A 17613-nucleotide genomic window follows, 5' to 3' on the forward strand; every position below is an offset into this window, starting at 1 on the left:
AATTTTGCGTACTGCTTTAACACGTTGACTGCCACACGCATTTTATTTGACTGGTATGACACCCAAATATGGGTGACGTGGCAGTCAACGTGTTAAGAGGTTCCTTTTGAGAACTAGGGGTAAGGTTGACCCTCTACATCCAAAATTCCAGGATTGCGAGCATTAAAGTCCACGAAGACGCCAAAGATCAAAGTTTATGTATCAGAAAACATGTTGCATCGCAGTTTTCTACATACTATAGTAATGTACTCGATTCGATCACGACATCTCTGCATCTCAAGATCGAGGATCAAAGGGTGGAGTGCCCAGTGCTGCAAAATATGCCTTGCTTCACCCTGACTATATCATGGACATTTAATTGAAAAATAGTTAATGACAGTAGTCAATTTCGTAACGAGGGAGGGATGTACGCGATTGCGTAGGAGTCTTGGTTTGTCGCACTTACGAAGCGAGGGCGACAACATATGAGTCGTAATCCCTTCAATTGTAACAATGTTGACATTGTTATTTCTACAATTAATTGTGACAGCTCTTTACGATCGAAACTTGGTCCATATATTAAGTGAACCTTCCCCTGAAAGACAGCCTACATTTGAATGCTTAAAGATCCTATAAATATCAGCAATTTTTGTTTTCTCTACTAAACGTATTTGTTACATTTGCAACCTTTGCAGGGTACGGTTATAACACTCGTCGGGGCAATGTAATACTACCGATTAATACAAGAATACTCAAATAAATATAAGGAATAACTATGTTTTGGTAAATACGTATGAACGCGACAAATGTTACTTATATAGGAAACATAAAAAAAAATAAATATAAATATGTTACATTTTTAATTAGTAACACATTTCGAACAGGAAAGTAGAAATGGTCCATCTTGTTTTCCGTTTTATTGATGAACTTTTCATGGGACCATTTCTTACATTCAGAGCATTAAATCCAGATTTGGTCCATTTTACTTTTAGTGATGTACAAGGCTACGTATATCTATTGCAACTAATCCGAAATATAAATCTGCGGATTTACGAATATATTCACAAAAAGTCTATTCATTTTCATGAGAAAAAACTTTGTTATGGGGTTTGGACCCCATGACCACTTCTTTCCGTTCTTTTAGTCTTCTTACGTACTTAATTGAAGCCTCATGACAAATTTCAAAATCTTTGACTACCCTTCTCTGCCTGCGACTTTTACTCATAATTAAATTTGCAACAGGTTTCTTGATATTTCCATATGGATTACGGTTCGATATCTTTTTACGGACACGGGGAATGTTCAAAGAATCTGCAACAATTATATTGTATCGAATTTATCCCTGTGAACGTAGATGATCAGTGTCAAATGTCGCATGTTACATTTATGACAGGGTGACTTGATACAATTGTCCTCGATGGCTCTTTTCAAATAATTGATATTTGATAATGATATACAATTACCGCAACTTAGAGCCAGTCTATTTTCAAATACATTAAACATATGACAAACATCTGTAGGTGCAATACCGTGGCATGATTAAATCAGTTTTATCCCCTCCGGATTTAATATACATCAAAAATATTAAATTCATAAAAATATTACTGACCTATGACGTGTCACGAAAAATGAAAATAACAAGAGAATGCCTGATTTAACAAATATGAAACGACTGCAAGATATTCCAAGTATCCATGGAAAGTTTCCACTGCTTAACCACGCTTTTTCAAAATTGAACAAATGGTTTATAACGTTTGTTACAATTGTCCCGTGTTACATTTGACGTTGGTCTCCCCTATACTATATTTCAGCCTACATGGCTTTCGGCTTCCGAGTTTCGAATGCCTATCGAGTCATGGCACTATCTTGCGATATCAGGGTGAAACCGAAGAATTGATCATTCTTCGAAATTGTTCACACATTTGTTGGAAAGAGTTATGAGCCATTTAGTTGTACACGGAATGCGTTAATAAATGTGCCCCACCCACCACCCATCAATCCCAAAACATTGCTAGACCACCAACTATCCAACAATACTGTTCCTCCTGAGCTGAACTTTACACAGGCCGGAAGTGACTACTTTCCTCTTATGGAAGGTAAAGTGTGACGTTGCATGTTATAGGTAAGTTTCGCCATGCTCGAACACGGGCACTGAAAAGTCTGTGAAGGAAGGATGAAAAAAACAAACACATCTTTTGCAATTTTACAATTTCCAATTGTTTCGCACCTCGCGAGTGAGATACCTAGATTCCTGTGCGATAAAGGTTTCATCCGAAGATATCGAATGAAGTTATGCATTCGGAGAACGTGACTTCGCAAATACACGATGCACTGAGAACGCCGCAGTGGTTGGAAGTAAAGCGGAAGGAGGGAAATAAGATGCAGGTCGCGGTGCTACATGTGGATTGTTGCTTCATATCGATCAAAGACCTCTATTGGCAATTGGTTCGCCGGGGATCCGACGAGATCGCGGCGGAAATCGCTCGCACTTTTCCGGGAGAACCTCTCCTCGTTCTCTCGGTGGCACCTTGCCTGACTTTTTTATGAACTGCGGCACGATCACGCGGAAACGGCCGGAAAGCTCGGCCTTGCCCACTTTACGAAGCAGGCTACAAGAAGGCAGGAGCAAATTAGGCTGGCTCCGTATCGATCAGCGAGTTACTGCGAGGGTCGGTAACGTCCCACTCACCCCCGGTTTGACCTCAAAGATAAAACGTTCCCCCCGAATGTACTGGGGCTGTATTCTAAGCCCGCCGCTCGTTCCGAAACGAGCTGGCAGTCAACGCTCAAGCCGCGTTGATACACCGGTTCTTGTAAGATCACCGAAGTTAAGGTGAAGTCAAACACGTTTAGGAACTCGATCGACGTCGGTAAAGAAGATTATTCTAAATACCTACGTTGCCGACGTTCGTTTTTATATTGACAGCTATGTCGAATTATATTGAGTATCGTACTAAATGGCATACCTCACCTGTCGTATTCGTACAATAATTATAAAGAAATCGAAGTAAAACTCCAGAAATCCTCTGGTTTCATGCTTTCCGGGGCCCTAATTGACTGCAGTGGGACACCCTGCGCCATCTGTGATTTCCACGTCAACTAAATTTTCACTCCGAGACCTCATATTCCCATCGTTTTAGCACAGAAGTGCGTAAGACCCTTTTTTTGCCTTTATCTCGTTCAAATGCGAGTTTCTCGATTACCAGTGTTCTAAATTGTCGTAAAATTGTCCTGACACTTTCGTTTCTCATATCAGAGCCTTCAATAGTTCTATATTGATCGAAATATGAGAGCTCGACGTCATTTTGGTCTGAGCTAAGATAAACAATTTTTTCAAAAATTCAAATTTGAAATTGTCAGGATAATTCTTAGATGATCATGAGTCATGTATCAAAGTTCGGACAGTTTGGTCCAATACCCTTAAAAAAAAGTGTTGTATTCAAATCGACTGATTTGAAGGGTGTTTCACTTCACCTTAACAGTTATGTAACATGGAGCTAACAGGTTACATAACATTTGTTACCATCATATCTATATAAATGTAGCATAACTTTGTTACTCTCACGTTACATTATGTTACTGTCCCGATATTACTGTGTATATGCAGCACATATTTGTAACAAAATAGAACTACATTGGTACTATCATTTATTTTATTACATCATCTTAATCGTCATTGTCATAATTCATCGTCAAATGTCATAAGATTAATGTATATCATATTTTGTTTACTACTCGTATGTAAAATGTGATTTTAATTCGTACGCGCATATACATTATCAGTCATTGTTTGCTAATCGAATGAAATCCTAATAGTATTTAATTAAAACAGATAGTTTATCATTATATAATTTAATTGAAAGTCTGATCTGTCATTTAATATCTAACTATTGTCAAGTACCAAAAAGTAATTAAAAATAAAAATTATATCATTTTGGATAAAATTACATGATCTTTTCTATTAAATGTATGAAAAATGAATATTATTTTAAGGTAACTGAAATTATAACATTTTGGATAAAATTACATGATCTTTTCTATTAAATTTATGAAAAATGAATATTATTTTAAGGTAACTGAAATTATAACATTTTGGATAAAATTACATGATCTTTTCTATTAAATTATTTTAAGGTAACTGAAATTATAACATTAATGTAACATTAATATAACATGTTACCTTACCGAGTGGGAAATGATAACTAACATCTAACTTCCATGTTACTCTTATGCTGCATAACATGTTAGTTTCGAGAACGTAACATTTACCCAACAGTTATATAATCGTGTTCACTGGGAAGCTCGTAAGGTAAGTGTACCGATGGCCGAACACCTAGGACGCCGTTCAGATTCCGATAAAAATTTAGTATATAAAGACCAATATGAAGTACAAATGACTTAAATCAACGTAAAGGTTAGGATTTATAGTTTCCAATACACATGCGATATATATAGAACTATTTAATAATTTATTATCTATGTCGCGAGAAGTATGGAAAATTCCAATGTACTAGGGTCCGAACAGCCATTATTAATTACAATATATAATGTCCGCACAACTGATCCCGGTCTTCAGAGACTAAGACTCAGCTTCCGAACACCTGGGGAAGGTGTTTTTGATTCGATTTCACATTTTTTCGTAATCAAATTATTTGTATTAACAATAATATGTATTTAACGATTTGAGTTATCGTTGTATTTATTTATGAATATAACGGTAAACTGTCAATTGTCATGACCGCTACCTTCGAGAGTGCCGCGATGAGAGGGCGAGAAAGAGTGTGAGAGGACGAGAGGAGTCGAGAGAAAGCAAGATGGGTTAAGAAAGAGTGAGGAAGGGCGAGAAAGGGGGAGAAAGGGCATGAGGGGCGATAGGTGTTGAGAGAGGGCAAGATAGGTCGAGAAAGAGTGAGGATGGGCGAAAGAGGTCGAGAGAGAGCAAAATGGGTTAAGAAAGGGTAAAAAAGGGCGAGAAAGGGCATGAGGGACAATAGGGGTTGAGAGAGGGCAAGATGGGTCGAGAAAGAGTGAGGAAGAGCGAGAAAGGGTGAGAAAGGGCATAAGGGGACGAGAAGGGTTGAGAGAGGGCTAGATGGGTTAAGAAAGATTCGGAAGGGTGGGAGAGGGCGAGAAAGGGCGTGGAAGGGCGAGAAATGGTGAGGAAGGGTGAGGAAAAGCGAGGAAGGGTGGGTGACAGCGAGGGGTGAGAGAGGGCATGAAATGGCGAAAAAAAGAGAGAAAAGGTGAGAAAGAACGAAGAAGGGTGGGAGAGGGTGTGAAAGGGCGAAAATGGACCGGAAAGGGTGCGGAAGGGCGAGGGGCGAGGGAAGACGTGAAAGGGCGAAAAAGGGCGAGGTACGCCGGATTTCCCGTCTATTTAAGTAGCCACCCGCTGATGGGCCACTATACATATATATGAGCCGCTCAGTGCACACATCGACTAACTCCACTTTTTGAAAAATCTTAAGTTAAGGGGTCAAAGCACTTGGTATAGTCATAACTTTTTATATTTATGATATCTTTTCTGATTAATAGAGATTAACACCATTAAACGGCAACATTTTTTTGGGCATTGAATAATAAGTAATTTATTTTAGAAGCCATTTTGATTAACTCCATACTCTAATGTAAATCCTAGACGAATACCTGGCAGTATAGTATTATTGGATTATCTGTTGCGGCCGTACATCGACGCTTTTTTTTTTTTAACAGCTGAAGATGCTTTCCCCCTTTCAACAATATGAGTAATAAAATCGCATCAGCAAACAGATAGAAAGAAGCGCAATGCAGGCGGTAGTTAGTATAACGGTGATCTCTCACGCTGAATGTTACCGTATACTTCACCAATATTACACGGACTACATATTTTTTGCTCTTTTCAACATTACTCCCTGATTGTTTTTAAAGAACTAAATATTATACCATTATAATCAAGATGAGTGAAACTAATAACAACGTGGATGTGGAAAGCAGAGATGATTCTTCGATACGATTTATCAGCAGAAAGTCTGGGGCAAGAAGACGTTTATCGTGTTTCTCGGATTTATCCGATTGCAACGGTACAAATTCCCCAACAAACCCATCGATTGGGAGGAAAAGAAGTCGTAATCCTGATAAATGGGCACAAAATTTACAAAAGCATAACGGAACAAACGGTTTGGCATACAGGAATAGGGGAGGAAATTTAATACCTGCAAAAACATTTGTCGATATAAAATGCAGACGATTATTTTTTGCCTATTCTTTCTCATTAATTTTATAAACCGTTAGATGAAAACTATAACTGTATTTATGTATTCTACATTATATATTTGAAGTTATATTATAATAGGAATTTTAAAAAAGAATCTACATTACTCCATCGCATTTCTCAACTTTTTGTTTTATGGAGTTAATCAATGTGTGCACTGAGCGGCTCATATGTCGTTAATTCGAAATGTATTTCAATGCTGCAGCGCATTTCAAAATCTGATTGGAACAAGTTTTTTCCTCAAACCAATAAAAAAAGTGTGTTGTTACTAAATTCTTGGAGTGGATACTGTGAACAAGATGTACACAATGCAAAACCTGTGGGTAAAAAAATTATAATTATGACGATACCACAAGGTGTACTACTCGACGAATCCAACCTCTAGATGTTTATGAATTCAAAACATGGAAGAATTAGGTTAGGCGGTTTCTTGACGATGTACCGTTGCATGATAACGACGTTAACCTTCACCTAAGAAATATTATTATTAATTACAATCTTTTGTACATAATCAGTTGTCTTCCCAGAGATATAAAAAACTCTAGATGTTTATGAATTCAAAACATGGAAGAATTAGGTTAGGTGGTTTCTTCACAATGTACCGTTGCATGATAACGACGTTAACCTTCTCCTAAGAAATATTATTATTAATTACAATCTTTTGTACATAACCAGTTGTCTTCCCAGAGATATAAAAAATTCTAGATGTTTATGAATTCAAAACATGGAAGAATTAGGTTAGGCGGTTTCTTGACGGTGTACCGTTGCATGATAACGACGTTAACCTTCACCTAAGAAATAATATTATTAATTACAATCTTTTGTACATAATCAGTTGTCTTCCCAGAGATATAAAGAATTATGTTTTTGTATCTCGGAATAGTCTAGTACTTTTGGTATAAAAGTGGATACACAGAAAATAGATTAGGAGATTTGATGAACCCTGTAGACTTTGCTTTCGAGCAGAACACCCAAACGACATGTGCATTCTGTAATGAAACTCCGATAGTTAGATGGATTTTTTTTTAACGTTTTTCATTAGTATCATTTTTGCGACGAATATGAGCTATAAGATCTCCGACAATGTATACTTCCAGTAAATAAAACATTTTGTAAACTACATAGACGTAAAAAATTAAAATTAAAATTAATAGTTAAGGAGAACTAATGGAGTATTTATTGACATTGACTCTCAACAAAACTGTAACTGCCATAAGTATTTGTTACTTCATCCTTGTGAAATAACGTTTGTTTGAATTCCCATTGCATTTGTATAACAATTGTACGTGTGAACATTTTCTTTTTTTTTCAAAACGGACATAAGTGGCTCTATTGGGGCGGATTTCCGGGCAGATTTTAAGTGTGATTTGGAATTCAAAAAATAACAAAACAGAACTTTATATTTTTATATCAAATGGCTTAGAAGTATTCTCAGAAGGAAAAGGACGTCGTAAGATTATAATTATATAATAAAGACTATAATTCATTTAATGTGGATGTAGTGAATGCCGATACAATTGATTTTATTTCGTTTTTAAGGACAGCTACTCTGAATTCAGATTTACTATTGGTCCAAAGCGAACATCATCGATTCCATTACAGATTTCGATGTCCCGGTCATATCCAGGATATGTAGCTTTTCCATCAGCCGATCTGTCCGATTAAAACACCGCTCAGTATTTTCGTTGATCCGTGATCACCAGAATACAGCACGAATAAAAAATGTCTATGAGCAAAGATCGTTGGTACGATTACGATTTCCAACTCCATCGAGTTCGACAAGCTTCGATCGCTCTCATAGTTGAGTGATTTTTACAGCACAATGTTTAATCTTTTAATCACGGAGAGTCACTGTAGTGGCTTTCGCCTGATCGACGTATTTTTTTTTTACAAAACGTCACTACAGGAAGTTCCACCTGATCGACGTTTTTTTACGAAGTACCACTTCATTCCCATACATTGCATGCGACAGACGTACATCGAAATCATATAAAATATTTACATTCCGTGAGCTATCCGTTTAAGGGGCTGTGAATATCGAAAAATTACACATTTCTGACAATTTTTTTCTCAAAAAGTACTGCATATAATGGCACAAAATTTTTTTTCATGAAAAGTCTAATGTAGGAGAATACTGGAACATTTTTTTTTTTAGTAAGATATACATATTTATTTCTTTATTACTACAACCGTAGAGTAGTAAAAAAGAATTATTTGTTACTGGCGTAGATGATTGAAGCCCTCCTGGTGATCTGAAACAAAGAATTCAAAAAGATTCTCAATCTGTAAGGCCGTCGCTATCGCCATCATGGTAAAATTTTAATTTTAACTCACATTGACTAAATAAAACATTGATTGAATTTTAATACACACAAAAAATACGTTTTTTGCGCTATAATTAAGGCAAAAATGTGAGTTAAAGTTAAAATTTTACCATGATGGCGACAGCAACAGCCTTACAGACATTTATTACATTTACATAGACACAATTACATTTTTTAAAACCCTTTTGCAAAAAACGCCGCTCTTTTGATAATTTATGATATAAATCAATGATATAAATTAATAATTGAGGTACGGGCGATAGCGACGCCCTTACAGATTAAGAATCTTCGAATTTTTTGTTTCAGATCCACCAGAAGGGCTTCGATCACCTGCGTCAGCAACAAACAATTTTTTTTACTACTCTACGTTTGAAAGAATAAATAAATAAATATATATATTTTTTACTAAAAATAAAAATTTTCCTGAATTCTCCTACATTAGACCTTTCCTGTAAAAAAGTTTATGCCATTATATGCAGTACTTTTGGAGAAAAAAATTGTCAAAAATGTGTAATTTTTTTGACGTTCACATTGGTATAGGCCCCTTAACGTTAAGTGAAACCCCCCTCAAATCAGTCGATTCAAATAAGACATTTTTTTTATGGTTATTGGATCGAACCCTTTGAAACTTTGATACATGACTCGTGATCATTTAGGAAATATCTTGACAATTTTAAATTTGGTTTTTTGAAAAACATTTTTTAACTGAGCCCGAAGGGAAATGGCATCGAGATTTCATATTTCGATCGATATACAATTATCGAAGGCACTAACATGAAAAACGAAAGTGTCCGGACAATTGTATGACACTTTAGAACACTATGGTAATCGAGAAACTCGCATTTGAACGAGATCAAGACAAAAGAAATGTCTTTTGCGCTGCTATGGTAAAACGATGGTAATATGAGGTCTCGGAGTGAAAATTTAGTTGACACGGAATTCACAGATGGCGCAGGGTGTCCCTCTGCAGTCAATTAGAGCCTCAGAAACCATGAACCCAGGGGATTTCTGCACTTTTACTTCAATTTTTTTATAATTATTACACGAAAACGACAGATGAGGTATGCCATTTAGTGCAATACTAAATATAATTCGACACAGCTATCAATATAAAAACGAATATCGGCAACGTATGTATTTAGGAAAACCTTTCTTACCGACGTCGATCAAATTCCTCGACGTATTTCACTTCACCTTAAGCAATACAACTTGACGGTTAACACCGTCATAATTAAATGGTTAAAGTATTAGGTTGTCCCATAAGTTCCTTCCGCATCGTGTATTCATGTTCTATGAAAAAAAGAGAAGAAACTTATGGGACAACATAATACTTTGGTTCCTGCTCTTTCCTTTGGGACGTCTGGGTTCTCTTTGCGGATTCAAATAAAAAGTTAGACTTTCCATAGTTTAGACGGAAATTCGTCAATCAAGCTAAGGTTTGCCTGTAAAAATTGAAACTTAGCGTTGCCAAACCTGGAACGTATAAAAATTTCATTCTTCTTAGCCAGCTCCTAGCATAGTTGGCATCAGTTGTAAATTAAGGAATTCATTTTCTTTCCGATAGAGTCTGGAGGTGAACGAGATTTCTTGCCAAATCTCCAGTTCGGTATACAGGTCAAGGACCCACAGGATGTCCTACATGTTATTCATTGATGGTAATGCTATAAAGACAATGAGATTGCATTAAGATTTCATATCTCTAGTACACTTCAAATTTAGAAATACACTTTCTAGCACATTACTGTCTTACTAAAAATGTACCTCCTTGGGTATTTTCTTAAACAGCAATTTACACCACCGTCCAACTACGTTTCATCGCTAGATCTTCATAGGATCAAATAGGAACATACACAAGTACAAGAGACCGAGGTGAATTGAAACAATTTTTCATGTTATTATTTCTACAATTAATTGTAACAGCTCTTCATGGTCGAAACTTAGTCCATATAAAGTGAACCTTCGTCTGAAAGACAGCCTACATTTAAGTGATTCAAGTTCCTATCAAAATCAGCAATTTTTATTTCCTCTACTAAACGTATTTGTTACAATTGCAACCGTGCCAGGGTACAGTTGTAACCCCCGTCGGGGCAAATGTAATGCTACCGATTAATACAAGAATACTCAAATAACTATAGTGAATAACTATGTTTTGGTACATACGGATGAACACAACAAAAGTTACTTCTATAGGATACATATAAAATAAGTAATTATAAATATGTCACCTTTTTAATTAGTAATACATTTTGAACGGTAACAGTAGAAATGGTCCATCTTGTTTTCCGTTTTACTGGTGCACTTTTCATGGGACCATTTCTTACATTGCGGCATTCAATCCAGATATGGTCTATTTTACTGTTAGTGATGTACAAGGCTACGTATATCTATTGGAACTAATCCGAAATATAAATCTGCGGATTTACGAATATATTCACAAAAAGTCTATTCATGTCAGAAATGGTCAAGCATCATACTGATGCACTTTTCATGGGGCCATTTCTTACATTGGGGCATTCAATCCAGATATAGTCTATTTTACTGTCAGTGATGTACAAGGCTACGTATATGTATTGGAACTAATCCGAAGTATAAATCTGCGGATTTACGAATTCATTCACAAAAAGTTTACGCATTTTCATGAGATAAAACATTGTTGTGGGGTTTGTAACGCATGACCACTTCCTTCCTTTCCTTTAGGCTTCCTACGTACTTAATTGAAGCCTCATGACAAATTTCGAAATCTTTGCCTACCCTTCTCTGCCTACGACTTTTATTCATAACTAAATTTGCAACACGTTTCGTGATATCCCCAGATGGATTTCGGTTCGATATCTTTTTACGGACACGGGGCATGTTCAAAGAATCTGCAACAATTATACTGTATCGAATTTATCCGTGGGAACGTAGATGATCGGGGTCAAATGTCCCATGTTACATTTGTGACAGGGTGACTTGGTACAATTGTTCTCGATGGCTCTTTTCAAATAATTGATTCAATTACAGCAACTTAGAGCCAGTCTATTTTCAAATGCATTAAACATATGACGAACAACTGTGGGTGCAATACTATGGCATGATTAAATCAGTTTTATCCCCTCCGGGTGTAATATGCATCGAAAATATTGAACTCATAAAAATATTACTGACCTATGTCCTGTCACGAAAAATGAAAATAACAAGAGAACGCCTGATTTAACAACCATGAAACGGCTGCAAGATATTCCAAGTATCCGTGGAAAGCTTCCACTGCTTAACCACGCTTTTTCAAGTTTGAACAAATAATTTATACCATTTGTTACAATTGCCCCGTGTTACATTTGACCTCGGTCTTCCCCACTCAATACACAATTTCCTCAGATCACTGCGAAGAATAAATGCAAAGTGAACGAAGATCGCGAAGCACCTGTTTCAACAGGCCATGCGAGATCCAATAGGGATCATCGCCACACAAGAACACTCTTCCGAAATTCGATGCACAAATGATGTTGTCGCACCCTGGGGCGCGAGGTCCAACGATCCCATGGGTGTGTGGTATTGCGGAGCGATGGCATATCGGTGTTGGGTCATCCCGGATTCATCTCCTCTGGTGTGGTATGGTCTCATCCAGTCTCGAAACATCTCACGTGTCCTCTGAAGTGGTGACGCACGGTATGTCTCGTTCATTCCATCGCGAAGAGCTGATCGAGCCTGGTTTGGCCTGGTCGGGGCCTGGTTGGGGGTGGTCACGGGTGGTTTCGAGGAGTATGCAGGTGGGTGGTGTGTGACTGTGGCTCCCGGTTGGTCGTTCGATACGCGCGCGCGCGCGTCTACGAATCGCACCTCCTCGGACAGTGCCGCCAGAGCTCTCGCGAGAGACACCCGTGATTTTAACCCGCCCGAGGATAGGGTATCAAACCCCAAAAGTGCCCGAATCCTGTAGAACCCTCCTCATCTGAACCCGACGATCCCTGGAGGTCCTATGTCGACTTCTGGCCCATGTAGTTCGTGAAGATTTGGAAGTGCTGCAGTATTTCCATGTTCTTAAAAAAAGGCCCAATACTCCTGGAGCCTCTACGTAGAATGCGTACATCTTATCCCTTTGATGGGTCTAGGTGAAACTGGGACATGTTTATAGACAGGGTAATGTAGGGCAGTGTAGGTGTTAGTTGTGATTAGTGATCGTAGTGCTATTTTTTTATTAGAAGGATTTATGTGAGGTGGAATATTGTCCTGAACATACCAGGGAAGAACGGTTGTTATTGGGAGGCATCAACGTTTAATTGACGTTGATATTAGTTCAATGAAAGGGGCAAAAGCTGCCGTTTTGGTTTGAACTACTGCAGTTCTTGTTTTTTATGGGGCGGGGGAGTTCTGTATTAGTGTTCGGGTAATTTTAATAATGATACCGATGCTGTTTCTTGTGATCAGGAAAAAATATAAACGTTCGGTTTAGTCGAGTGTATAACACAATTAGGGGGAATATAGTAGGGGAATTCTAAAGTTGAAATACTTGCTACGAGTATTTCCAACAGAAGTTTAATAAGATATTTAAATCTGAAATTACTTCGATAATAATTTATAGCGATTCAACAGAGTGGTCCGAGAACTTGAGAATGGACTCGTATATTTCCCTGCACATATTTTCATTTTCAACAAATATTTCATTGCAGGGGTTCGAAAAAAAACGCAACGTGTAATTACGAGAGCTCAATCGGGATAAAATTGGGGGCATGGACACACTTTTTCCTGTAATACGGCGTCCTTTGCTATTATTCTGATGGCTCAATTACTAGGTGGTGACTGCTTTTAGGTGGCGTCCTTTTGCTAATAGTGAAACGAAGGTGTCTACTTTGCCGAGGAGAGTAACGCGGAGAGAAAATAGGGCACAGTGCGCAATATTAGTGAGGTTTAACGAGGTCAGGATCATACGATCCGCCTTCCGGTACCAATCTCGTAGGAAACCATTTTTTCTCGAAATATATCCACGAAATCCTATAGCCAGTGACCATTTGTACCCTCTCACCAAAGAAACAACGGTAGCATCGTCAACATAGCTCGAAAGAAAGTACCAAAGATAATCAATAATCAGTCAATATCAGACGAACTCCAAGTTTACGATCAACGTCACCAGGTCAGGCTGTTCTCCTGACAGCAGAGTGTTATCGTTATCCCGGTGGTGCTTAAATTGGGGAGGATTTTGTTGTCCTGGAATGATCCCTCGTGGATAGAGGGTGCGTTGGACATATCTACTTTAACAGGGAAGAAGAGCAAGAAGAATGGGGGCGATACGGAGGATGGAACCTAACATCGATAAGGTTAGGTGAGGTTATGACTGCTGAAGCTGGAACGACCCATCCAGTGCACGAAAACATGCTTAAGGGCTTTTCATCCCTGGAGCTAATTTCATTCTTCGGTTACGAAAAATTATTCACGAGCAATCCTCCCTTAAAGTATAGATGGGTAAATCCATTATCTGGTCCAAATTGTCGATACCGCTGTAAGGAGTATACATGGATCACACATATACTACGTGATATCAGGGAGATTCCTAGAAGGAAGCACCTTCTATTGAATTCTATCACAAAGGAATTCCTTTGAAAGCTGTTTTGTCCAAGTCGCTTGTAGGTGTCAGCGATGGGAACTACATCGTGGAATGGAGCAGATCATCAGTGACCGATTTAAGTCTGCGAAAAATGAATTCCTCCTCCAGCTAGGACCTTGTCGGTTGACACCGATTGTTGGTTGCATTTAAACCAAATCCGAATAAAAATCTGTACGTAGGAAGGGAATCTTATGGGACATGATCCTCGAGGCTCCAGAAAACGAACGAGAAGGAAAACATAAAGGCTGATAATTACATTTGGAGAGACAATAGAAAGACTAGCAAAAACATTCAAAGGGATTTTTTCTAGCAAGAATGCAAAAGTTCGGTTCTACAAAAAATCATATTCCCTTCGGACACTAAAGAACTCCACAATGGAATACGCATTGCTTACAACTGGACCTACATGGATGGAATCTCCGACAAGAGAAACTTATAGTTAACTTACTGGACACTCGAAAAAATGTCGACGAGCTTCGAGCAGTTTCGCTTCAACCGCCATTTAAAGGACGTTTCCACTGAGACCTTCTAGAATCAGAGGAATCGTTCTGTATGATATACTGATTCTGATAAGGAGAATAGTGTATTGATATTGCATTGGGACTGGTAGAAGTAATATGTTTTTCTAAGATGATGTATGTTAAGTCTATGACCATCAGGAATCACGAATTAATTTGTCGATGATATTTGATTAGAGAGCAGGACAACGGCTGGAGCGAGTTCCGGAATCAAGATCGACTTGTGTTTATGAGGAGAACCTTTCCAGTGCACCAGAAGTCGAGAGATTGTAAGATACAAAGTTTTGCCAAATTACGGTTTAAATTGCGGAAACATCCGGACCATCGTCTTCCAAGTCCACTGAGAAGAAAGGTTATCCCATCATCCTAACAAGTTATCCAGCTCGTACATACTGAATACCGAAGTTCACCAATAGCAGCTATTGACTATAGTGATTACCGGCTTCATCGGGATCCCAAGTGACCTCACTGTTTTAGGGGTATTCTAACGAGAGTTTATTGACGTCAATTATTGGCAAGTATATCGGCTATGATTATCGGTGGAGGCCCGTCCCACGTAGCAATCAATGATTATTAATTACTGAGTCTCCAGGAACTTGGGATTTGTGGGAAAAAAGATTGCAATTGCTTTAAAGATAGGTACAGTTTGTTCCTGGGACCATGAGAGCGAAGACGTTGAACAGAGAACCTGGCGGTAATAAGCGTGACGGGTTACTCGAAATTGGAGGAAGCTCTATTAGGAGTCATCCTGGCAGGATGTGATCTGAAGGTCCAGGAAGCCCCGAGATGGCGTCGATCGGGTACACGAAGGCGATGATCATTTCTGGAATTACTCAATGACATCGCGGCGGAGCGGGGGCCTAGGTGGGAATGGTCCCCCGAGTTCTCCGAACAGCAGTTCGGAGGACAACGGGTTCACCAGCAGGCCTAAAGTAGCGGGACTGTACGTAAAGAACCTCAGCAGAGAGGAACTAGAGATCCTTGCCGAAGAGGGGATTTATGGTCCTTTGGGAGATCCCCAGGACAGGAGAGAGGACAGGGGAAGCCAGAGGAGTCTGGATCAAGCAGGACCCAGCAAAGAGGTAGCGAATCCGTCTTGGACCTTCACATCGAGAACTCCCCAACCTAAAAGAAAATCCAGAGCTCCCAGACATCGCAGTCATGGACGAAAGTTCGAGGAACTGCAGGTCCAGGTCTCGCAGGACTTCCCTTCTGTGGAGCCAAGAGTGCCTGAGTGCAGATTTGACGAAATCAACGTGCAGGTTAGAGATAAGTTTAGTGTACCCGAAATGGAAGAAGACGGTGGCAGGGTCTCCGGGCGTAGGCTCGATGATAGTCAGGAGCAGGTCAGGAAGCCCGTCGGCGCGTTCGTGTCAGGGGAGACCAATGTTCCTGGGCGAGATGAAGATTCTGTCAAGAGAACTTGGATCCAAGATGATCCCAACAGGGAGTTCCCGGGGCAGCATCCATTATACATACGAAATGATGAGATACAGAGCACTAGGCGATCACCTCCATTGTACGATGATCCGAATCCGCCCGAGTACGACTACGAAGATTCCCTGTCGTCCTTGTTCCCCAGATGTGTTACTCGGCCCATGGAAGACCGTAAGGAAGAGAAGGCAGAAGATCTGGATTCAACCTTTCAAGACCGGGTAGAAACCGCATCCGAGTCCGGTGCCGCGAGTCCTGGGATTGCAGCTCTTTTCTCCGAAGCACCACCATCACCTGAGGCATCTGGATCACCTATCCCTGGTCCTAACCACGAATCCGGAGGCTCGCCCCCAAAAAGGCCACCGGGATCTAAGACTCAGGACAGTACCAGACTACGTCCCCCTCTAGCTGGGACTGCAGGCACCTCAGCCGATTCAGGAACCGGGGATTCCGGCAGCGCTGAGATCCAAGCCGAGCCTCTGGGCACTCCTCAACCCTCCGGTCCAGAGACCAACAGAACGCCAGAAATCGAGGGCAAGTCTCCAGGTGCCCGAACTCCCGGAAAGGGCGGAAAGCAGCAGGTCAAGCCCTTCACCAAAGAGAGTCTGGATAGGCTGGAAAACAGGACCGTCCAACTGGTCAGGGAGTACGGGTTTCAACCTCGCAGGAAGACCTCAGTCGAAGATGGGGCAGTTTTGCCCAACAAGTTTGAGCCCTTCCCCGCCAATCTCTACGGCCGGCCGCTTGAGGAAATTGACAACTTCATCTACGACGAGGTGAGTGAACCATCAATTAGCCATGTTACTGTCTCCGGGCATCATCCTGGAACGATCATCACACTACGTTTGGTCATTAATCCACACCACCTCCTTAATTACGCTCCTTTAACTCCTTGACCTCACTCCTGCATAAATCACAATAAATTGACTCATGAGCGCGGTCGGAATATTTAACGGATCATGTGCTCCGGGGTAATGGAGAAAAAGCCAAGGGTGAATAATTGTGGGGTATCCAAAGCAACCTCAGCCGACGAAATGTCAATATTTGTAAAACGCACCCCTTCGTGTGAGTTGATCGACGCGAGGGACCGGTTCGGTATCGGAACTGAGGAGTAGGAGTCAAGGTGTTCCCCCCATGCCACCTGCCACCTGTCACCTGGGATCGATATGTCGAGCCAGGAAAAACCCAATGAGCCGAGGAACATCCTTTTGTTTTCCTCATTTCTTCTGATAGGCTGTTCCGTACGTTGGCACTTCCGAATTCGCTTTTGTCATTGCATTCTATTTTAACTTCAATTGATGATTGAGCAAACATCTTGCTCAACTTAAAAGGCAATACCACTGTGAACGTCGAAAAAATTACATGTTTTTGACCATTTTCTTCTCAAAAAGCACTGCATATAATGGCACAAACTTTTTTCCATGAAACGTCTAATGTAGGAGAATACAGGAAAATCTTTCTTTTTAGTAAAATTGATATATTTATTTATTTATTCTTACAAACATAGAGTAGTAGAAAAAATTGTTT

General features: G+C 39.7%; 1 protein-coding gene across 1 annotated transcript; it reads left to right on the plus strand.

Moving 5' to 3' along the window:
• Nucleotides 1-15488: 15488 nt before the first annotated feature.
• LOC111674215 lies at nucleotides 15489-16982 on the plus strand. The gene has a single exon (XM_023433673.1). The coding sequence runs from the start codon at nucleotides 15489-15491 to the stop codon at nucleotides 16980-16982; it is 1494 nt and encodes a 497-aa protein (XP_023289441.1).
• The last annotated feature ends 631 nt before the right edge of the window (nucleotides 16983-17613 follow it).

This window comes from Orussus abietinus, unplaced genomic scaffold (assembly GCF_000612105.2).
Source record: "Orussus abietinus isolate OABI.00-Male unplaced genomic scaffold, Oabi_2.0 scaffold193, whole genome shotgun sequence".
NCBI classification, from domain to species: domain Eukaryota; kingdom Metazoa; phylum Arthropoda; class Insecta; order Hymenoptera; family Orussidae; genus Orussus; species Orussus abietinus.